This window comes from Caretta caretta, chromosome 2 (assembly GCF_965140235.1).
Source record: "Caretta caretta isolate rCarCar2 chromosome 2, rCarCar1.hap1, whole genome shotgun sequence".
NCBI classification, from domain to species: domain Eukaryota; kingdom Metazoa; phylum Chordata; order Testudines; family Cheloniidae; genus Caretta; species Caretta caretta.
In genome coordinates, this window is record NC_134207.1 from 36,215,628 (window position 1) to 36,240,000 (window position 24,373).

At 38.9% G+C, this 24,373-nt stretch overlaps 1 protein-coding gene across 50 annotated transcripts in view; it reads right to left on the reverse strand.

The window, feature by feature from the left end:
* The window catches only part of RIMS2 (regulating synaptic membrane exocytosis 2), a 737,322-nt gene that overhangs the window by 161,645 nt on the left and 551,304 nt on the right, over positions 1 to 24,373 (reverse strand). The window contains exon 25 of one of the 50 annotated variants that reach the window (XM_048841444.2): positions 20,016 to 20,069. The exons of the other annotated variants lie outside the window; for them this stretch is intronic. Within the exon in view, the coding sequence (XP_048697401.1) occupies positions 20,016 to 20,069 (54 nt within the window). The remainder of the gene's footprint in view (positions 1 to 20,015; positions 20,070 to 24,373) is intronic. 50 annotated transcript variants of the gene reach the window in all.

The following is a 24,373-nucleotide window of genomic DNA, read 5'->3' on the forward strand; positions in this document are numbered from 1 at the left end:
CTTCCCCCTGACATATACTACAATGCAATTATGTGTAATCAATAAAAATTCTGTGTCATACTGAAATGAAAATTGGAGGCAATTAAAAACTGGAAAACATTTCATAATTCTGTAATTGTACTGATTTTCATATCAACCAAATTATACAAGGAATAACATGCTGACTGAATTATTAATTTTTATATTTAACTAAATCTCCCTGGTTTTCAATTTACTGGGAGTTGACCTATGATCAAAAGGTTGTATGAGCAAGGAATATGTATGGCTAACTGGCTTCCCCTTCAGCAAACTCCCTGAATACAAATTCTCTTACATCATTTGTTTCTCACTCAACATCTCCCCTGCATATCTCAAATTTGTTGCATTCCTCCTCAAGAAATCAGAAGACTGGGACCCTCTCTCAACTAATTTTTTATCACCAAAATCTCAGAGTCAATCCCAGTCATTAGCCAATAGCAACACAGTTACTTGCAATACTATTTAATTCAACCAAACAGTCAGCAGATTATCGTAGTCCTCCAGCTTGGTCATGTGACCACCCAAGTTGGAGGACTGAAACAATCTGCTGAGAGCTTGGTTGAGTAACAGTGTCTAATGTAACTGCTTTGTTATTCATAGGGGGAATCCCCCCAGTGATTGGCTAAACTAGCTTTAGAGCATTGTTGCAACAACAGAACAGTGCAGAGCTGCTCAAATGTAGCCCAGAATCTGCTATTGATTTCTCTTAATGTCTAACTTCTGATGCTATTAATTAAAATTTGATTCCGCAAGTACAGAGAGTTTTGAGATACAGTATGTTCAAAAGATGGTATGTGATGTCATATTTTGAATTATATTAATAAGGTAACCCACTATTTTCTCATATAGCATCTTTTTAACATACTGTATCTCAAAATGCTCTCTTGATTGCAGAAGTAAATGGTTAAGCATCCATTTCATTTATTAATTTAAAACCTTTACCAGAAGATATATAAAGTGTACATCATGTTCAGAATATTTAGCAGGCTCATACATTTAAAATTATAAAAAAAATTAGGATTATTTTCCTAAAAATGTGTATGTTTTTACCCAGCTAATTTATTTTAGAATGTATATTTTATATTTGGGAACAGTACTCAGTTAGAAAATGCATAGGACTCACTTTGATGGGTCTTAGTAAATCCTTACAATGACAAATCCTCCACTGATAAGTAAGGACTAAATAAAAATGGAGTAAAACTCTCCCAACTGGCTCTTAGCAGTCACCCAACAGACAGCAACAACTCTGTTGCACAAAGGCCAATCCTACAAAACTTTACTTGCATGAGTAGTGATGTGACTGACACCTGCCACATGTTGTTTGTTCTCTCATGCTCTCCCCAAGGGAGAATTGTGCTCTATGTAGTGTCTTGTTTGGGTAGGGTGTTTTAGTTTAGAAATGTGCCAGTGAGGTTTGCAATAGTCATTAGTTCCTGGGGTAGTTCATTCTACAGTCTTAGATTAACTCCTGAGAAAGTTCTGTCTTCTGCACAGAGGAGCTTTATTCATATTGCAGGTTAGGGTACACAGACTTAAGTACATTCTAAACCTTAAGTATGTGAGTAGACCCATTGAGCTCAATGCTATGCACATCTCTGTAGGATAGGAGCTACATTTCCAAACCCAGATTTAAGAGTTCCTATCTTGGATACATGCAAAGAGTGGCACTGGAAAGACAGGGATGGTTGAGCCTTTTTATGCTTTAAGCGACATCTGACATAGCAGGAAGGATTCTGTTTCAGATCTTGGGAGGTGAGTGTCCCACCTCCTTATATGCAGTGTATACCTTGGTTGGGATTAACCAAGATAAGGATTAGCAGAACTCAGACTTGGATTCCTGAGACTCACACACATATATAAATCAAAATAGAATTGAAACTGAAAAGCAAGGTAATGCTAATATTATGCCAAATTATTTCTTTTTCTAATGCATGTGCAGTCTAACACAATTGCTTACACAAGTGGATCTACTTTTGCTCATCTAAAACAGAACTGTGTACAACACTAAACTAAATGGTCTCTACATACTAAAATTTTCACACCAAAGTGAAAAAATAAGGTACATCAAGCACACACTCATTATAAAAGCATGAAATGTAATGCAATGCTTCTATAGTCTCATGCTTTCATGTGGTTTTCCAAACCCTGACAAACCTGGCTCAGAATGGTGTTTCTTTTTCGGCAATGGTTTGTCATCAGTTATTGTACCATTCACCTTTTTCTGCTGGTCCTCCCATGTAACTTCTAGCATAAACCAAAAGAAATCAGAGCTTGTCAGAAACATTATGTAACTTCCATTATAAGACACCTAACATCATTTGGAACAGCTTAATCTAAACAGGTAAACTGTAACTGGCAGGCCAAAACTTGAGTTCTTTCATTACTTTTCTTTATCAAATGTCTTAAAATACAGAATAGGACATACAATGTATATTAATATCCATACAATCTACCAAATATTTTGGTTGCTCTCTCTGCTATACTTAACATTTTGAATAGGAAAAAAGTGTATATTATAGTGCAGTGGTTCTCAACCAGGGGCTAGGGGGCCGCAATCAGGAGTCAAGGGGTGCGCTAAGCAGGGATGGTATTAGACTTAATGGAGCCCAGGGCAGAAAGCCAAAGCCTTACTGTATGGGACTGAAGCCTAGGGCCCCCTGTGTTGTGGGGCCATGACAAATTGCCTTACTTGTTACCCCCTAACACTGAGCCTGGCTTTTATACGCAGAAAAACAGCTGTTGTGGCACATGTGGGCTGTGGAGTTTTTATAGCATGTTGGGCGGGCCTCAGAAAGAAAAAGGTTGTGAACCCCTGATATAGTGCACAGTGATCAGTTTTTAAAGATTAGTGTGTTTATAATCTACAGAGTTTTAGTATATTTTTATATTTCTGCAAGTTAAAAAGACCTTTACCAACAATATTTTGGTTAAAAAAGGCTTTGCAAATTTATAATTCAAACAAACAAAGAAAAAATGAAACCATCAACTATGTGTGTTTCTTTTCAAATCAACAGCCTATTTTTAACAAATACATTATCTGAGTTACCTGCAGTTTCTATTAAAATATTTATGCCAACTATAGTTGAGGTTGCCATTTTAAAAAATCATAAATATTCAGTGTTTTAACTTACAGTTTATGATAAAGTTTTGGGTTTGGTTTTCTTTCATTTGGTATATTAAGGGTAATATATCACTCAATTAGCACTCTCATAATGTGTAAATTGCCTCCAGACTACTATACCGTGTAAATGAGCATATTTGATCTCAACACCAAGATAAGTTGTCAACAGAAGCTTATGTACCCTCCGCCATCCAGGACACCATTTTCTTGATTCAGAAGGATTCTGAAATTTCTTTCTTTGGCTGTTATAATATTCTGGGCCTAAAGATTTACTCTCCATCTTTTGCTAGGGTTAAACTAGCCTCAGCAATCTCCTTTTTAGGTTTTAAAGCTTTTTTAACCTAATCTCTTACTAAAGGGGAATTTAGACTCATAGACTTTAAGGCCAGAAGGGACCATCCTGATCATCTAGTCTCATTTCCTGCACATCACAGACCACAGAACCTCACCCACCCACTCCTGTAATAGACCCATAATTTCTGGCTGAGTTACTGAAGCCCACAAATCTTGTTTTAAGTCTCAAGTTACAGAGAATTCACTCTAGTTTAAACCAGCAAGTGACTCATGCTGCAGAGTAACATGAAAAAAAGCAGGGTCTCTGCCAATCCGACCAGGGGGAAATTTCCTTCCCAACTCCAAATATGGCAATCAGTTAGACCCTGAGCACATTGGCAAGATCCACCACCTAGACACCTGGGAAGGAATTAACTGCAGTAACTCAGAGCCCTGCCTATCAAGTGTCCCATCACCAGCCATTGGGGATATTTGCTACTAGCATTCGCAGATAGGCCACAAACTATTGTAAGCAATCTCACCACACCATCCCCTCCATAAAGCTCAGTCTTGAAACCAGTTAGTTTTCTGCCTTCACTACTTCCCTTGGAAGGCTGTTGCAGAACTTCACTCCTCTGATGGTTAGAAATCTTTGTCTAATTTCAAGCCTAAACTTGTTGATGGCCAGTTTATATCCATTTGTTTTTGTGTCAGCACCGGCGCTCCTTCTTCCCTGGTATTTATCCCCCTGTTGTATTTACCGAGAGCAATCATTTGTTTAGGTTAAACAAGTAAAGCTCCTTGAGTCTTCTCTCATAAAATATGTTTTTCAGTCCTCTGTTTATCCTAGAAGCCCTTCTCTGCACCTGTTCCAGTTTGAATTCATCTTTCTTAAACATGGGAGATCAGAATTGCACACAGTATTCCAGATGAGTGCTCACCAATGCTTTGCATAATGGTAACAAGACTTCCTCACCTCTACTGGAAAATTCATTACCTGATGCATCCTAAGACTGTGTTATCCTTTTTCATGGCTGCATCACATTGGTGGCTCAGTCATCCTGTGACTGACCAATACACCAAGGTGTTTCTTCTACTCTGCCACTTCCAACTGCTACACCCCCATCTTACAGCAAAATTTCTTGTTAGTTCCTAAGTGCATGAACTTGCACTTTACACTATTAAATATCATCCCATTTCTATTATTCCAGTTTTCAAGGCCATCCAGATTTTCTTGTATGTTATTCTAGTCCTCCTCAGTATTTAGGTCAATACCTCCCAACTTTGTGTCATCTGCAAATTTTATTAGCACAATCCCACTTTTTGTGCCAAGAGCATTGATGCAAATGTTACATAAGATTAGTCCCAAAACTGATCCCTGAGGAACTCCACTAGTAACTTCCCTCCAACCTGACCATTCAGTTCACCATTCAGTATGACCTATTGTAATCTCCCCTCTAACCAGTCCCTTACCCACCTTTCAATTTAATATTAATACTGTAGGGAGCCAGGGTGGCTTCCCTCCGAACCAAAGGGTAAAGAGCCACCCTCTCAGCCTGAGTGGGCGGGGCCAGACCAAGCTTACGCCAATCCCCGGAAGGGGAGGGGTGGGACAGGAAGTACAAAGGGTGGGGCCCTTTGCCTGGTGAAGAGAGCACTAGGGAGGAAGACAGACACAGGCTGTTCCCTCGCGATCCTGCTGCCGCCCCAGGGGAGGCCCGGGGCCAGGAGGAACCTGACTGGGAGGAAGGCCTGTGGCGACCAGGACTGCCCGCCGCTGAGTACCCGGAGGACCCAGAGGGGCCCGGCTGTAGTCCAGGCCAGCGTGAGTCTGACACAGAGGGGGAGCTGGAGCTGCCAGCAGCAGAATACCCGGACGAGCTGGAGGGACAGGAGAGACCCGCTTGAGAGACCGGGTAGGAAGTAGCCCAGGGGCAGAACTGCACCATGGGGTGGATTTGGTCAGCGGGCGCTGATGGCCCCCTGCTGACCAAGTGGCGGGACCTTCACCTCCCGCCACTGTCAGGGCCCTGGGCTGGAACGCAGTGGAGTTGGGTGGGCCTGCGTTCCCCTACCCCGACCAACCTGCCTTTGGGTGTGCGCTACCAACCCATACCGGCGCTCCCCTGCCTGAAGGGCGCGCTGCCGACTCGTGCCGACGCTCCCCTGCCTGAGGGGCGCGCTGCAGACTCGTGCCAGCACACCTTTCCCGCTAATTCCCCAGCACCCGAAAGATGTGACTAAGGCCTGCCAGTGGGACCATAGCTCTCCATTGCCCCCTAGGGGCTCGGAGGACCTACTGAAACCTGTCACAAATACTCATCTTCTCCAATTTAACTAATGATTTCCCTTAGAGAACTGTATCAAATGCCTTACTGGAATCCATGTAGATTAGATCTATTTAATTTCCTTTGTCTAACAAATCAGTTATCTTTGCAAAGAAAGAGATTAGGTTGCTCTGGCACAATTTACCTTTTGTAAAATCACGTTTATTTTATTTCAATTACTGTTTATATCTATATCATTAACTACTTTCTGTTTCAAAATTTGTTCCAAGGCCTTGCATACAATTGAGGTCAAACTAATGGACTTCTTATTTCCTGGATCTCTTTTTCCCCCTTTCTTAAACAGGTTCCCCCAAGTTTACAGATTCATTAAAAATCCTTGCTATTGGGCTTGCAATTTCATGTGCTAGTTTCTTTAATATCGGCCTAAACAGTTGGATAGTACTATGCCCCTGATAAATCTTTGTCTTAATTTTGGACTATTTGGGCATTTGCTTTGCTGACCCAGCAAACCATTTGGACTACTCAAAAATGGGCATGTTTACAGGATCACACCCACAATCACCAGTGGGGAAAAATCATGAGAGTAGTGAAGCACATTTCCCACTGTGTAATCACAAAGTCAATTTGCCATAAATGGATATTATTCCACACTCTTCCATTATTATTATAAAGGAGGATGAATACACCTTTGTGTCAAAATGTAGAAAAGCACCTGTATACATCCTTCAAGCCTTCTGAGCTGATGCTACTCCATTTCACTTTTCAATATCAGAAAAGCAACCCAAGCCCATTATGATGACTATATTACTAAACAGATTCTGTAACTCTATGGTGATATAATATCTAAATTTAACTTCTGAAAATTCTGGAAGTATTAATTTAATGAAATGATCTTCCCCAGTTCTATCTATTTCTGTCCTATAAACAAATAGTGACTTAATCTCACAAGTTAGAGTACATGCACATCATCTGTAGTGCCACTGAACTATCAATGCAATGCTGATAAAAACTAATACCACTGATATCTATCCTGATCATTGGACACATCAAGGAACGAAGGATAAAGTGTCATGTAATCTGACATTATCAAAAAGAGTGGTCACTATGGAAGTCACATTACAACACGTATTTTTATGTTATACACATAACACTGAGGATGTTGGGAAGGCCAAGACTATAACAGGGTTCAAAAAAAGAACTAGATAAGTTCATTGAGTATCCTATTAGCCAGGATGGGCAGAGATACAAAAGCATGCTCTGAAGTGTCCCTAGTATCTGTTTGCCAGAAGCTGGGAATGGGCGACAGGGAACGGATCACTTGATGATTACCTGTTCTGTTCATTCCCTCTGGGGCACCTGGCATGGGCCACTGTCAGAAGACAGGATCCTGGGCTAGATGGACCCTTGGTCTGACCCAGTATGGCCATTCTTATGTTCTTAATTTATGCTATTTTGGTGTAGAAAAAAATCAGTATAGGCAACAACTTACAAATTGACATTAAGGCCATATCTAGACTAGCAAAACTGGTTGCTTTCTAAAATGTATTAGCCAACACGCTTTAACTAACACGATTTTAAACAGTCCTTTGTACCTCCTATGAACAGGACAAGTCATGTTTAAATATGTGTTAGCCTGTCAAGGTCAACATCAGGGAGGGAGCCTACTTTCTGAGTGGTTTCAGAGGAACAGCCGTGTTAGTCTGTATTCGCAAAAAGAAAAGGAGTACTTGTGGCACCTTAGAGACTAACCAATTTATTTGAGCATGAGCTTTCGTGAGCTACAGCTCACTTCATCAGATGTTTACCGTGGAAACTGCAGCAGACTTTATATACACACAGAGAATATGAAACAATACCTCCTCCCACCCCACTCTCCTGCTGGTAATAGCTTATCTAAAGTGATCAACAGGTGGGCCATTTCCAGCACAAATCCAGGTTTTCTCACCCTCCACCCCCCCACACAAATTCACTCTCCTGCTGGTGCTAGCCCATCCAAAGTGACAACTCTTTACATAATCAAGTCGGGCTATTTCCTGCATAGATCCAGGTTTTCTCACATCCCCCCCTTGATTATGTAAAGAGTTGTCACTTTGGATGGGCTAGCACCAGCAGGAGAGTGAATTTGTGTGGGGGGGTGGAGGGTGAGAGAACCTGGATTTGTGCTGGAAATGGCCCACCTGTTGATCACTTTAGATAAGCTATTACCAGCAGGAGAGTGGGGTGGGAGGAGGTATTGTTTCATATTCTCTGTGTGTATATAAAGTCTGCTGCAGTTTCCACGGTAAACATCTGATGAAGTGAGCTGTAGCTCACGAAAGCTCATGCTCAAATAAATTAGTTAGTCTCTAAGGTGCCACAAGTACTCCTTTTCTTTTTACTTTCTGAGTGTAGAAGATGATGCAAAATGTATAATGCCACGTTCCATAACGACTGGCATTTCAATTTTAAAGCTATTGCATTGCATTTATGATCAACTGTTTCAAAGCTAAGTAAGTCTGAAATGATTCTCTAAGATCAGATAAGCAGAGATTCTCAGAGGCATTAAGAATAGATTTTTTTTCAACAGTGCTGAGCATTTACAGCAGCACTAGTTGGACTCATTGCCCTCATTAGAAGCTGTAGGCATGGAACACCTATGAAAATCAGGTCATTTATCAAAGTGCCTAACTTTATGCACCTTAGTCTGAAAATATCAGAAGCCTCCAGTTATCAGAAGCCTCCAGTCCCTATGGACTTGGATAGCACATTTCACTTCTCACAGGGGACCACTAAAATCCCAGACTACTGTGTTTATGAAGTGCAATAATGTTAGATATTTAACCAGACAAAATAAAAAAAGAAGAAAGTACCACATAGAATCATAGAATAGAATCATAGAATATCAGGGTTGGAAGGGACCTCAGGAGGTCATCTAGTCCAACCCCCTGCTCAAAAGCAGGACCAATCCCCAATTAAATCATCCCAGCCAGGGCTTTGTCAAGCCTGACCTTAAAAACATCTAAGAAAGGAGATTCCACCACCTCCCTAGGTAACACATTCCAGTGCTTCAACACCCCCCTAGTGAAAAAGTTTTTCCTAATATCCAACCTAAACCTCCCCCACTGCAACTTGAGACAATTACTCCTTGTTCTGTCATGGCCAAGTTAACTTGGATGGGGAAACTTTAGTGTTTCCATTTTCTTTCATTTTAAATTTGTAACGTTAAGTTCAACCCAAATCTTCGGAGGCACTGCAGTCCACCATGCCAAAGGTGGTGTAACAATGATGGATCCAGCCAATGAAGGATTTCCTTTGTTTAGCAGAATTCATAGCAACTCCTATGCCACTGGGCTAGAGGATGTGGTTATTAAGGAGGCATGGGTAAGATATCCCTGACCTTCAGACACTAGAATAGTTTTGGGGGTCTTATGACAGCTTGTGTAAAGTAGACCAACCTAGAGGCTTCTCTTGTTCATGCTAAGGACAGGACTGGTAGACAGCCAGTTCCAGGAGAGGGAAGGACATAAAGATGGCATACAATGACCTTTGTTCCCACCTTGACCTACACCAAATGCAGCTCAGATGCACCCCAGCATCTGGCCCTTAACCCTGCATTATGGAGGTTTTTGCATTTAGGACCAAATCCAGAATCAAGTTCCCACACCAGCTAATTGAACTGAGCATTGGACAGAGGGCTAAGGAAAATATGGGAGGCATCTTCCCCTAAGTCTGGAATGGCTACAGAGCTACTATTCAGTCACTCTATTCAGCTATTTCAGACCAATAATGTAGTCATGCACAAACACCCAACATGTCGCCCCCTGCAGGCACTGAAGGATGCACATAGCAGCAGATCACCTGTCCTCTTCTTCCTGTGGAGCTGAGCTACGTGCTATATAAGGGGGGTGCAACCCCTGCACATTTCTCCAGAATCATACCCACCTCTTATGGAGCAAAGTAATACCAGTTCTGCTACCATATGAGCCTCTATGCACACAGTAGCAGAATTTTTCCTCAGGTGAGTAATACGTTAGTTGGTAGCAGCAACACTACTACTACAAATGAAGAGCCCATTTTAGCTGTTTCTGGTTTGAAAAAATGGTATAAGTAGGTTCTCACTGAACCATTTCCTGGACTCCTGTGAAGCTCTACAAAACATGTCAATGAAATTCTAAAAGCTTCTAGTGCTCTTTCTTCTGTCTAATACTATCATTAGTCATGCCACAACTAATGATAAACTGAACTATTTTATGCAGCTAACTAGGCAATGGCTCCTTGACTAGTCTCCTCCTCTCTTCTCCAATGAGTGCACATGAAGTATCATAGAATCACAGAATCACAGAATATCAGGGTTGGAAGGGACCTCAGGAGGTCATCTAGTCCAACCCCCTGCTCAAAGCAGGACCAATCCCTAACTAAATCATCCCAGCCAGGGGTTTGTCAAGCCTGACCTTAAAAACCTCAAAGAAAGGAGTTTCCACCACCTCCCTAGGTAACACATTCCAGTGCTTCAACACCCTCCTGGTGAAAAAGTTTTTCCTAATATCCAATCTAAACCTCCCCCACTGCAACTTGAGACCATTCCTCCTCGTTCTGTCATCTGCTACCACTGAGAACAGTCTAGATTCATCCTCTTTGGAACCCCCTTTCAGGTAGTTGAAAGCAGCTATCAAATCCCCCCTCATTCTCCTCTTCTTCAGACTAAACAATCCCAGTTCCCTCAGCCTCTCCTCATAAGTCATGTGTTCCAGTCCCCTAATCATTTTTGTTGACCTCCGCTGGACGGATTCTGCACTTGTCCTTGTTGAACCTCATATAATTTCTTTTGGCCGAATCCTCTAATTTGTCTAGGTCCCTCTGTATCCTATCCCTACCCTCCAGTGTATCTACCTCTCCTCCCAGTTTAGTGTCATCTGCAAACTTGCTGAGGGTGCAATCCATGCCATCCTCCAGATCATTAATGAAGATATTGGACAAAACCGGCCCCAGGACAGACCCTTGGGGCACTCCGCTTAATACCGGCTGCCAACTAGACAAGGAGTCATTGATCACTACCTGTTGACCCCAATGATCTAGCCAGCTTTCTGTCCACCTTATACTCCATTCATTCAGCCCATACTTCTTTAACTTGCTGGCAGGAATACTGTGGGAGACTGTGTCAAAAGCTTTGCTAAAGTCAAGGAATAAGTAAAGTCAAGTACAGACAGCATATAATATGATCATTTAGTCTCTCCTGTATCAAGTGTTTGATTTATGTTTACAGAAGATCTAAGAGCAATGAAAAAACACACAACAGAGCCAACTTAGATTTTGTGGGGTCCTGCACCAAGTAGAAGATAAAATCTTCATGCAGAGTTCTATAGCCTTCAAAAGCAACTCTGGGGCTAAGGAGATTTGACAGCTGGATAGATCCAGATGCTTACCTATTAGATATGGGGGATGCAATCACTGACCTTAGTATTCACTGGGTTTCCCATGTCTTTACTCAATATGCAGTGTATAACACTCTCTTGGCAATATCAAAATAATAAATGATAATAACATGTAGATTCTCAGACTTTGTGACCACCTTTGTCCATGCCCTTGGCTACTTCTTAACCCCCACCAATCCTTCACATGAATTGGGATGATGCAAAACTGCAGTGCTAGTGATGATGCAGCAAAATTGCAGGGTTACTGAAGCTCTGGATCTTTCCTAGGTAAGTTCTCCCCTTTCCATGTGTTTTTCTGTAGTAGGGGAGAAAACGTCCCTCAGTAAGCTAAAATTATACGTTATTTACCCTGTGCATCAAACCCTTTTTCATGCACTTTCCATTTTATCCAAATTTCCAATATTTTAGATTAAATCCACTCTCTCTGAATCTGTTTTTATCAATTCAGTTCCAAATTTCTAAAGTTTCAATTAAGTCACCAGAAAGTCTTCGCTTTTCGAATTAGAACAAACTTAATGTAGTGACCTTTCCTTACAGATGAAAACTCTGAGAACTTCTTTCTATTCCTCACACTATAAATGAATCCCCAAAAGGCAATTAAAGTCTTACTAATGTCTGGAGACAACTACTGTAAAAATTAATCAAGGGTGGCTCTGACTAGTGACTTATGAAATACAGAGCAGCACACTGAAATACTGTTAATCCTATTACATAAATTGTCAAAGGCAGAGAAATTACATGTAACATCAAATGCTCATGCACTAATAGACTAAGAAAGATGAATGATGTGAAGTAGGGATAGATTTATTAGGCCATCGAAAAGGCCTGGTCCACATTATACAAATTTTTACTTTACGATGAAAAGTCCTCTTTTCAGCGTTAAGAGAATGAAAAAAAGACAGTGTGGTCAATACATACGCACACTTTAGGCCAGATTCTCAGTTGTGCCAGAGCACCACTTGGCATAGGAATGGGAGGAGGGCAAAGGTGGCTTTAAAACATTGTTGCGCTTCCCTCATATCTGAGCCAGCCAGGACCTATTATATTATCTGGAGAAACTCCAGTCCCACCTTCCATCTTAACATGCTGCTCATGTCATGAAGGCCAGGAAGGAATGGCATAGACCCAGCTGTGTTGGCTTTATGCCAGTGTAGGACTTCCTCACACCAGAAGAATCTACAGCTGCCCATCAGGACAGCTTTCCAGACCCTTTGTACTCAATATGTTATATAAATAAAATTTCTACGGTGTATCTTATAAAAATCCAATTATATCAACATTTAGTAACGATAACACCATTTCTCTGGGCCGTGTCATACACCAGCTTGCATTCAGTCATGTTATAAACTCTGAAAATAGGATCTTATAATGGAAATCCTATCACACTCTTACCCAGAGCATTTCACCCAAGCAATATATTCACCCAGCAATACTCAAATATTTTTATCTCTTACAGTGCCCATCAACAGTTGATAATTTGGCCAAAGTTTTTATGGATTATTCAATAACTCTTCAATGTCTATCCTAGGTATTATAATACACACATACTGTATATATTGATTTGCTATACATTTCATTTTGCTATCAATTTATTACCATGTTCTTTGTTTAGAGATGATTAGACAACTGATATTACAAAACTTATCGTAACTCATCTACATAACTATTTTTAATCTTAGTAAGCCAGATTCCTAGAATTAATTCCAGAATGGCACAGCCTGTGTAAAGCTTCAATTTGATACCACCTCAAGAAACTGGTTTTCTTTCTTATTAAAGACTCACCATAGATCAGTGATTCTCAAACTTTTGTACTGGTGACCCCTTTCACATAGCAAGCCCCTGAGTGCGACCCACCCTAATACATTAAAAACACTTTTTTATATATTTAACACCAGTATAAATGCAGGAGGCAAAGCGAGGTTTGGGGTGGAGTCTGACAGCTCATGACCCCCATGTAATAACCTCGCGACCCACTAAGGGGTCCCAACCCCCAGTTTGAGAACCCGTCATCGATCTTGTATTATCAACTAGTGCCTTTTGCAGGAGTTCATTGTTTTGACAAAATGTGACTTTGAGTGTCAAATAATTTTTCATTAAAAGAGATCATTCCATAAGTTTCAGATATTAAGAGCCCTTCTTCCTACTCTCTTTATGTGTGTAAATAATTCTGTGTTCATTTTTAAATCTTTTCTTGCATATTAGTTTTAACTATCTTTAATGTTATAGAAAAATATATACAATACATGCTCTCCCAATTGTTTATTGTTCTGGCTTGAACTTCCTTGTTGAGTCTACACGTTCTGAAAACAACTTGTACTTTGTTCCTTCCTGTGACTGCAGTGGAAATGTATATGAACAACACTTACTAGGGCTCATGAAGAGTTTTAGTGTACATCCTTTGGGCACTGATAAAAATAGAGCCAGCTGTCTATATTTTATATTACTATAGCTAGTATGTATTCTAATACAGTTTAGTTTAATTTTTTCCTCCAGTTATTTCTTTCACAGACTTTTGGTAATTCAATTATTTGTAGTAGCAAATCACTTAGGGGAATGGAATGGGAATCCTTATTGCAATACTCTCTAAATGCAAATACCATCCATGTCTTGTTATTTTTTTTTAAAATAATGTACTGTACTGGCGGTTTCTTCCATTTTTTTGCGGGGGGGGGGATTGTATACAGACTCCTATTCCTTGAGAATTTAAAAGAAATTACTTATGTACCATTACTCAAACAAAATACTTAGCTGAACACTACTTGCATCACTGCTTAATTGATATCACCTCTTCCCAAAATCAAAATACATTGATATTATTAGTATAAATATTATTGATTTTGCCAAGTATTAAGAATACTAGATACATTTCATAAAACTATAAAATCAATAGATTTGAAGTAGTAATTTAATGGGTAAATGGAACTTTCAAATTGTATGAATATATTTAAATAACAATGAGCAAATATTAGAGAGATAAGTTGGGTGAGGTAATATCTTTTATTCAACCAAGATCTGTTGGTCAAAGAGACACTGCAAATGAGCAAATGTGTTGTTTTTAAGCCAGCACTGAGATTTTTCCTTACAGCTGGGTAGGTTTTTTGGGTTTCTAAATATTATGACTTTGCTTTTAAAAGATGGAAGTTTTGCTCCCTCTTCTGGTTACATGCACATAACACATTAGAAGCAAGTATGATACAACAGGCCTAATGGCCTGATCCTGTAGGCCTTACTTAAATGAGTAGTCCTGTTAAGGTAACATGAGTCACTTCAGTAGGTGAGGGCTGCAGGATCGGGCCCCAAATCAAAATGACTCTTTAATGGCTTTTGGTTTGATTTTGGTTTTTGTGGGGGGTTTTGGAGGAAGAGGGAGGGAAAAAAACAAAACATCTTCAGAGTCCAACACTGCAGCCCTAACTCCTACTGAATTCACAGAGAGGCTTGCCTGAATCTGGACAGAAGGACTCGGCCAACAGTCTCAATCAGAATGGAGTTTAATAGAACATCTGACAGTTAGTAGTCAAGGAGTTTTGCAAACATTGTAATAAAGAAATTTAGAGGATTATGGACAATGCAAATGTGGAACAAAATTCTCCCTTCTGCTCTGCACTACTTCAGATCTCCGTTGCTACATTCATTTTGCATTCAGCACTCTCACAAATGTAAGTGAAAGTTTCATGCAGAGACTGAAATCAGAATACTGATAGACTCACACTGCAGAAAAGACCCACACTGCAGAATGCAGAGGATAAGTTTCTACTTGGTGCAGATAGTTCTTAAAGTTATACTTCAAAGATCCACACTATACATTGCCTATACATTAAACAATGTAATACCTAAGTGGAATCTGTACAAAAGACCTTCTCTTATAAATTCTGAAAATATAACATTGTGATTCATCTATCTATATTTCTTGGCACATTTGAGGAACTATTTCTGCTACACAACACAATTCTGCATCTTTAGTGTTTATGATTAATCTGTTTCTTCATTAATTTTTTGCATAGGTTCATCTACAACCAGAAAACTATAGATTTTGTTCAAACTATTTAAAATACAATAGTTTATACATGTTATTTCTTATATTTACAAGGTTATTAAGACTTTATGTAGCTATCATACAGTATATGGTAATGATTACAAGATCTCATTTAAAACTACATTAAGCAAGACAACAAGTCTTGTCATCTATAATGCATACTTTCCTAGCTGAATAATACTTTCATACAGTAAGCTGTTCCTACTTTACTGAAAAAGGTGTGTTCTTAATAAAGCAGTCAAGTTGAGCAAATTATTTAGAATTTGTTAATCAAAAAGACAATTAAAATTAATCATTACATGATAATGCAGCATGACACAACCTGGAAAAACCTGGATGGGAGGGAGATTCCCACACCTGAGCCATTTTTAAGTGACAAATCAGAGGAAATGTCCCCTATTGAGGTGTCATTGGAGGAGGTTTTGGAACAAACGGATCCATTAAACAATAATAAGTCACCAGGACAAAATGGTATTCACCCAAGAGTTCTGAAGAAACTCAAATATGACATAACTATGGAATGTAACCTATCACTTAAATCAGCCTCTGTACCAGATGATGGGAAGATAGCTAATGTAATGCCAATTTTTAAAAAAGGCTTCAGAGGTAATCCCAGCAATTACAGGCCTGTAAACCTAACTTCCGTACCAGGCAAACTGGTTGAAACTATAGTAAAGAACAGAACTATCAGACACATAGATGAACATCATTTGTTGGGGAAGAGTCAATATGGCTTATGTAAAGGGAAATCATGTCTCACCAATCTATTAGAATTCCTTGAGAGTGTCAACAAACATGTGGATGGGGGTGGGGGATCCAGTGGATATAGTGTAATTCGACTTTCAGAAAGCCTTTGACAAGGTCCTCACCAAAGGCTTTTAAGCAAAGTGAGCTGTCATGGGATAAGAGGGAAGGTCCTCTTATGGATCAGTAACTGGTTAAAAGATAGGAAACACGAGGTAGGAATAAATGGTCAGTTTTCAGAATGGAGAGAGGTAAATAGTGGTGTCCCTGTACTGGAACCAGTACTGTTCAACATATTCATGAATGATCTGGAAAAAGGCTAAACAGTGAGGTGGTTTGAGTGACCAAATTCTATGACAGAGCAAACCCCTTTTCCTTATAAATTGATTGGTAGGCAATTCTGTGAGCTGAAATTTGTTCTCGTTCCCAAGAAACATATACAGGCATAAAAAGATTTCCATTAGTATTAGATATTTCATAGAGACAGTGGGTGACATTTCAGAGCTCTACGTTGAGCCTCTTCCTAGTGGGTATCTGCACTCTCATACCTTTAAAAAATTTTAATGGCTATATGAGATATGTGATTTTTTGAGGTTTACTTTGTGATACTCTTCCTGATGCAATACAGAATCTTTTGTAAAATCTATTCTGTGAATTCCTCTTAATTTATATCAGATCTCACCATACTTCCCAATTGATATCATATTACTCCATCCCAAGGCTCAAATATCAGAGTAAAAGTTGACAGAGACATTCAAATGCAAATTAAGTAAAACTTTATAAAGAACAAGGGAAGAGAAAACAGAAAGGTTTTCAGGTTCCATAGCTCTAAATATGTCATCTATTATGAGCCCTAATTAGCACATACCAAAGAAGGAGAACAATACCAGCAGCCTTCTCTCAGAATCCCAAACCATTATCCAACAGCGTCACATAAGAGAAACGAAAAGGCAACAATTTACACAGGAATGGAACAGAGTCCGGGGGACTTAATATTTTTGGGAATCGGCTGTTTGGGCCCAAGAATCAGACACAAACTCTGCTGCTTTGGAGGCAAGGAGCTCTGAGGTGCAACAAGAGCTTTCGACAAAAACAAAATGTAAACTGGTCCCATTAGACAGATGACTAAATACATAAAAGTGAACTATTCTGAATACAGTTTAGCAATATACTAAATATACAGTTCACTGTTATAGAGTAAGCTATTTGATCTATACGAGTATGCAAAGGACAGGTTTGTAGTTCAATTTACGAAGGCAAATTGTGCTTGAAATCAAACTATGTACACTATAAATTTTATCAATGAGAACCAATTTCTAGTCCTACTGAAGCCAATGGCAAAAACCCCAGAACTTCAATAGGACCAGAATTTGACCCTACAATGCAATATAATCAGTGAACTATCCGGTAATTACCACTGAAGCACAGAATCTGATCAATAAAGTTTACACAGTAGAATTCAGTCAGGGCTAGATTATGCTTTAGCATGGAGTATACAGTAACAGATTGGTGCAAGGTACACTGCCCCATTGTGTGTAATATGACAACCTGGCTGCACTGGGGTGGGGAGAGAGAAATAATTGATTACCCACCTCTAAAAAGACTCCACACAACATGCACACAATGAGCCAGCGTAGGGGAAGGTAGCGCCATGGCTCTCCCTAATGCCTACTGTAATCCTCCCTGCCAACCTGTTCTTGGAAGGAGCCTGTGGGCTCCCCAAAGTTGTGGACTTGAAATTGTGGCTAGCCCTTTCATGGGCTGTAGGGAGAGAAGGAGGGTAAGGGGAATATTTACTCTTGCTTCTGTGCCGCTGCATAAAGACAGGGCACTATCTAGTCCTTAATCAGCCCTCTGATAAAAGAAAGCCTTCTTAATGGATGAAAAGGGTCAATGTAATGCATTTTTCAGTATCGCTAAAAGCTGGATAAAGGCACACATGATGTCTTCAAAGCTATCACAGTAATTTACAAACATGAATTGCTATTTTCTAGTATAAAAATCTTGTTAAGCCCTGTGGGTGCTTCATTCTGCTTTCCTGTTCCAATTATGACTAAGTCAACCTATATGTTTGAATGTCTGAGTGCTTTATACTATACTTGTTTTCATGAAACAGAAGTGAGTATTTACAAGAAAAATGTATTCCTATGAAGCCCAGATAATTGGGAAGATTGTCTAATGGCATGAGCCTATTTCCACCAGGATGTACCAATTAAGAGGATTCCACTGTAATGTGATTAGTAAAAATGTGCCAAACTTGCAAAATATATAGCCTGATTAGGTAAATGACTGGTAAAAACTGGATGACAATGCAGTCTACTCTGTAAATTATTATAAAGTTTACTCAGTCCCTTCGGACTTAGCAGATTGGGACCTTGTTCATCTGGACTAATGGAAAGCATCAAGATGGAAAAACTTGACCCCTCTGCAGTTAACTTAGTTAACTTAACTACACGTATAACTAATAGTTAACTTAACTACACATTAAGAAGGTGTAAATTCTAATTTCAGTATTGTGTCATAAATAAGGGTCAAAAATGTTGGAACTACTAGTTCCAAGAAAGATTAAAAATCACACAGATAATAATTGTAAAAGAGGTTCAAGAAAGTAAGACAGAACATAAAAGCTAAACATGAATGGAGTTACTTATTTTAAACTAATATAACTAAGAAACACAGAGATGTGCAATACAAAATACAAGTGATGAATCTCCAGATACCCCAAAATCCACTATGTTATAAACTTGCCTTTTCTCCCATTAATCGATGGATTTTGTTGTTTTTCCTCATAATCTTTATGATATTAAAAACAGACAATGATGATTAATAATTAAGACTAATGATAACACGAACAACTTAAGCATAGCACACCAGAGGAAAGTGGAAACTATGAAAATACAAATCCATGCACTACGTTTGAACTATCACAAAACTGCAAATGACTGCACAATACACATACAGAGACACAACAACAAAAAGAACAATGTAAAATGTGCAACTTAATAAAAATAGCAAGTGTCTATGATCACAAAGGCACAACTACATTGCTCTACTAATTCCACTCTGAAAATAAATAAATGCTGTAGGTCAAAGACTACACCCACAGAACAAATTATTTGTGAGATGAGCTTTAACCTGAAAATTGTAACAGATAAACTGTCTTTGACCTACTTAAGTTGTAATATGTGAAACTATACATTTATGTCTTTTTAACATTCTTCCTTTAAAGAAGAATTTTGAGAGCAAGGCTGCAAATTTTGAGAGCTAGACGACCAAATAAATCCTTTTGAGCTCTCTGTGTTATTGTAACTGTAGGAAGCATGTTTTCTGTTATTAGAATAAGCTATCCTAAACATTTTGAGCACACTAGTATTTGGGACAATTTAAAAAAAATTATTTACCATTTGCATTTCTATTTGATTTACAAGGGACAGTGTCCATTATAAAAGAGTTTCAAATTTTGTTTTTTTAGCCTCTAGGGGGTCTGATTTCCCTCAGCCCTCCTCATACTTGACCTCCCATTTGTATCAACTAAAATTTTTTGCAAGCAGGATCAGGGCCATTGCTTGAAATACATACTTAGGAGCCTTAAAATAACAATCTTCTCTGCTCATTTTGTACTTTCTACCCAGCTGTATTTTTTATGGACAATAGAGCAATATGACAAAGTCTTTACTTCCTTGCTTGTCAAAAGCACTGTGACTAATGTTAACACGGTTCTGTGACAGGGCTTGTTAATTAACCTGGGCTTATTCTGATGATTGGATGGCTAACTCTGCAGCAACACAAGAAAAATATTGCAAGACTATGCATTTAATAAATGGTGAGATTTGTTCTTGGTGACAGAACAGAGGATTTTTATGAAAATGGATCTCTAGAATGCAGATGACAAGATTATAACAATTTTGTATGTTCAACATTTGATTGAGAAATGCTTGACAGTGTCCCTGTAAGCATTTTAAATAATCCATGATGCACTGGTTTTGTTTGCTTTCAACTTAAATGTAATGAAATTATTACTGTCTGGCTTTTGCATTTTAATATATTTCCAAGCTAGCTAGAGAATATATGTGCTCATAGGGAATATATATCTAAAGGGGATATGCAGATGTGGTCAGACAGACCTGCCTCAACCTCTGACCCCTGCTCTCCAATATGCTTGTTTTCTTCATCTCCTTCTGCATTCATATAAGCAAAACAGAAAAAAAAAAGTGAGACAAAAACATGTATACGTCGTTACAAGCTGATCAAATAAACAATAAATGACAAACACATAATATACAATTCCTCACTATTCGGAACAAATTATTTTTTTTGAGTGAATCAAGGGTGAAATACATCTTGTGTATGTGGTCGTACCTAATTCTAGTAGCACCAAATCCTGTTTTACTTTTTTATGCATGACTTTCATTTAGTTCAATGCAAGCTTTGTGCAAGGAAAGAAGGTCGGATGTGGCCCTTAATATTCCTGACCTGGTGGTTTCTGAATTATTTAGTGATGCATATAAAAGTGGACAATAATTATTGAAGCAGAGAAAAGCAGACACAGCATAAGCTTTAAAGATCTAAAGTAAAGCATCCACTCTGGTTTTGTTTTGTTTTTTCTTGCAACAATCTTCCAACCAGTGAACAGCTGATTTAAATATGTGGGCAAATCATCAGTAAGAATTTGAGAATTACCTGCATATGCCCCCAAAGAGCAATGTGAAAATAATGTCCCCCTCCCCCAAGTTCAGTCACTTGCAAAGAAAAAAAAAGGAAGATGATGATCAATTTGTAACTTAAACAGCAAGTTAGCTTAATTTCGGAAAACCTAGACTTCAACAAAACATTAACCCAATTGACTTTTATTTAGGAACTACAATTAAAATGAAAGTGCTAGTATAAGTACATGTAGATTTTACTGTCATCGGAAAAAGTTCACAAGATTCAGTAAAGACAACATCAGGTGGTACATTATTATAAGATAAACAAAATAAATCTTATTTGATCTATTTAATGTACCAAAGAGTACATATAAAAAAAGAACCAGAACCCTTCCTATATAACATATCTGTGACCATAGTAACTACAGTAGACAGAGAAAAAGCATGTTGAGTTGGACACTTATCCTTCTATAAACCCACATTTTTGAATGCAATTAATTGATTTGGTTTGTTTTAACTTATTTTTAACATTGCATTTTTTCTGGTACTTATTGACAGTTTCTCACAGAATTTTAAAAGAAATATTTGTATTTTGCTTCTTCACTGAGTGTGATGTTCTGTTTCTAATTCTTTGTTAATGATTCCACTACTACATAGGTTTATTATAATTTTACTTGTAAACATATTGTGCAACTAACCAGTATACTGAATATCTAGATATTGGGATTTTCTAGTTTGTACTCACAACTTAAAATTACTGATACCGAGCCATTAATATTAATATTTAGACAACAAATAGTGTCAGTAAAATGGAAATAGATGGGTGCTTAGATTTTTCTCTAGATTTCTACAATAAAGTTATGCTATTTCAGATTATTAATAGCACATTGTGGTCAGTAGAAAAACTGATTGAAATGGGAGCAGGATTAGATCTGCCATGGCTGTGTTAATGGAAATACAAGATTGGTTCCAATAAAAGTTTGTAGAACTGAGCTAGAATGTTATTGGTACCCAGGATTACTAATACAGGACTCAGCTGTGGCTGTCACAAGCTCCAAGCAAGGGGCAGTGCATTGTTGCACTGCCACAGGAGCAGACTGGAAGCATATAACTGAGCTACTTTCCTCTTTGAGCTTCTGCCAATCAAGGTAGCTGGTGCAAGGAAGTAAGGGCGGTGTAAACTGGGCAACAGTGATGTGCACGTTATCCCAGATTAACTCGATGTGGAATGAGAATGTCCACACATGGAGTTAATTAAGAATGGTTAATCAGAAATAACTACATACGTAGACAAGCCCTAAGTGACTTCTACAAGGAGAGACAGGGTGGCAGAATGGTATGTAATTAAAGGCTGTATCACAGTTCATATGTGCAAGGAAAATAAATTAAGGTTACACGGACAACCTTAACATGTCTTTTTCCTAACGTCTGAGTACTTGACTTTGCAACCTTAATGTTCTTTTAAAATTATTTTTCAACTTTATAGGTAATTTCCCCCTTTTTCCCACCCTTATTTTTAAGAGCAACTGAAAAACCAGAAATTCCATCATATGGATCCATATTGATTATCACTGGTCATCAGTAGGGAACCCACCACCTTTGGATTCACAGCACAGACTTCTAGAGACTACATTAAAGTAGTAAGCAACACTGCAGGGCAATGCAACACACTCTTTGCCAGTAGTTTATACAACTAATTGATAGCAGAGAAATACTGGGAATCGGGAATCCAGGGTTTAATTCCCAGCCTGGAGTAGAGCCCACAACCCACCCTGAACCCAAAAGAACCCAACTACAAGTGTTTGGGTTGGCTTGGGTGGGAAAACAAATGGACTGTCTGAGGCTTGCGTTCGCTTCCCTCCTTCTGCCTTTGGGGCTGTCACCACCTTAGCTGTATGCCCCATCCCTGCAGGCCATCGCCACCTTGATATGTTGTGTGTGCTCTGGAGACAGTGTGCTGGTGAGTCAGAGCACCTCTCACTCTACAGCATGCACAGTGCAGCAGGATGTGGCAGACAGCAGAAGCAGGGCACACAGCCACTGTCTCGCCACCTCCTGGGCAAGAGGAGGAGAGCTGACCCCATAGGCAGGAGATGGCAGCTGTGGAGCTGACTCAGGTTCAGGGGGAAGGCACCGGATTGGGTCAGAAAACAACCTGACCCTCTTAGGTTGTGTGAGCTTGGGTCTAAGTTGGGTCCAAGTCAAAAACTTAGGCCCAAGCAGACCTCTACTCTGGAGGGTCATGTGGTCTAATGGTTACAGACAGCACAGATACACATATAGATTTGGTATATTCATTCTTTAATGCTGTGTGAACTCCCAGTTCTACCAGAAATGACGCTGGGCAACCTCTTAGTTACCCTGTCTGTAAAACAGGTGGGTATGCTATGCTACAGTAGGAATACAAGGCTTTGATAACTTATAAAGTCTGTAAAATTAACAGAAATAACCCCCGTCAGTGGAAGGGCTGAGGCTAGAATCTGAGGCTGAGGTCACCAACTGACTCACAATCTATGGTATAGTCCCCTAGGATAGAGGATTGCCTAAATCCATTGCATCTCCCATCTGGTGTTCTTGCACTATGCTTAACACATAGCAGGTTCAGTAGAGGATGGGCGTATACTCAGTGCAATTGGCATGTAATGAGCTCATATTGGGCTGGGAAAGGTTTAAGGCACATGGAACGTTCAGACATTTTAGCACTGCCACGCTAAAGGCTATACTGAACACATGTAAAGGATGATGCTCACAGACTTAGAACTTGGACAAATCTGAGTGGGTTTTCATAAGAACGGAAAAAGGAATTGGCCTCACACTATCCCTCTGCTAAATTTCAAGTCCCTGCTCTATAGCATGGAGGTGTTAGAGCTCTTCAAAGAAACAGTTGGACGGTGTTTTTTGCAAGTCAGCTGAGACAGAGAGCAAACATGGAAAATTTCAGCCCCAACACTTAAAGTTTGGTGAAGTTATTAGCAATTGAAAATGGGGTCTTACAACAGAAAGTATTATGCAACTTTAACTACAGATGTTACCAGTTCTATTATAATTTCAATATAGTATAGATCTTAATAAACAATTATTTACAAATTAAAACACAGAAGATTATCAATAATTTGTGATTTCTTTGGAGAATAATGAGTGAAGCATCGATCACTTCAAAGTGGCTCAAAATCTTGTGAAGTGGAAAGTCTTATTGTTATAATTAAATGGAGTAGATAGGGTTAAAATGTGGGAAGTCAAGAAGTCCGATATTTGAAATAGTTTTAAGAGTAATTTCATGGGGTTTATATTTAAAATATAGACTGCAAGCAGTTACTGAATTTAGCCTTGTTCTTAAAGCCAAGTAGGACCAAGACTTGCATTTCAGCAACATATAAAGTAAAACCTCTTATTTTCCTCCTATTAGAAATAGTTATAAACATTCACTGGTAATAAGTTTTTGATGTCTCTAACACCGTTATAAAATTGTAGGAGGTGTAGTTTCAGCTCAGTACACAGTTTTAGCCGTGTAGCTCCACTTAATGCTAAAAGGAGTTGTATAGCTAAAGCCCAGAACAAAATATTGAAAATATTGCTAAAAAATGAGAAAGAAAGAAAGAAAGAAAGAAAGAAAGAAAGAAAGAAAGAAAGAAAGAAAGAAAGAAAGAAAGAAAAAGATTCTCCAAGCCTCTAAGAAGTACCATACCATATGCAGGATCCAACATAAAAAATAAGTGTTTTCTGGTCTGAAAATGTCCTTGAAATAATTATATACTTAAAAAGCACACACACAAACAAACCAACCACCTTCTAGAGCCAGACACTTCACTGCAGTACACCACTTTCGTACTGGTTCA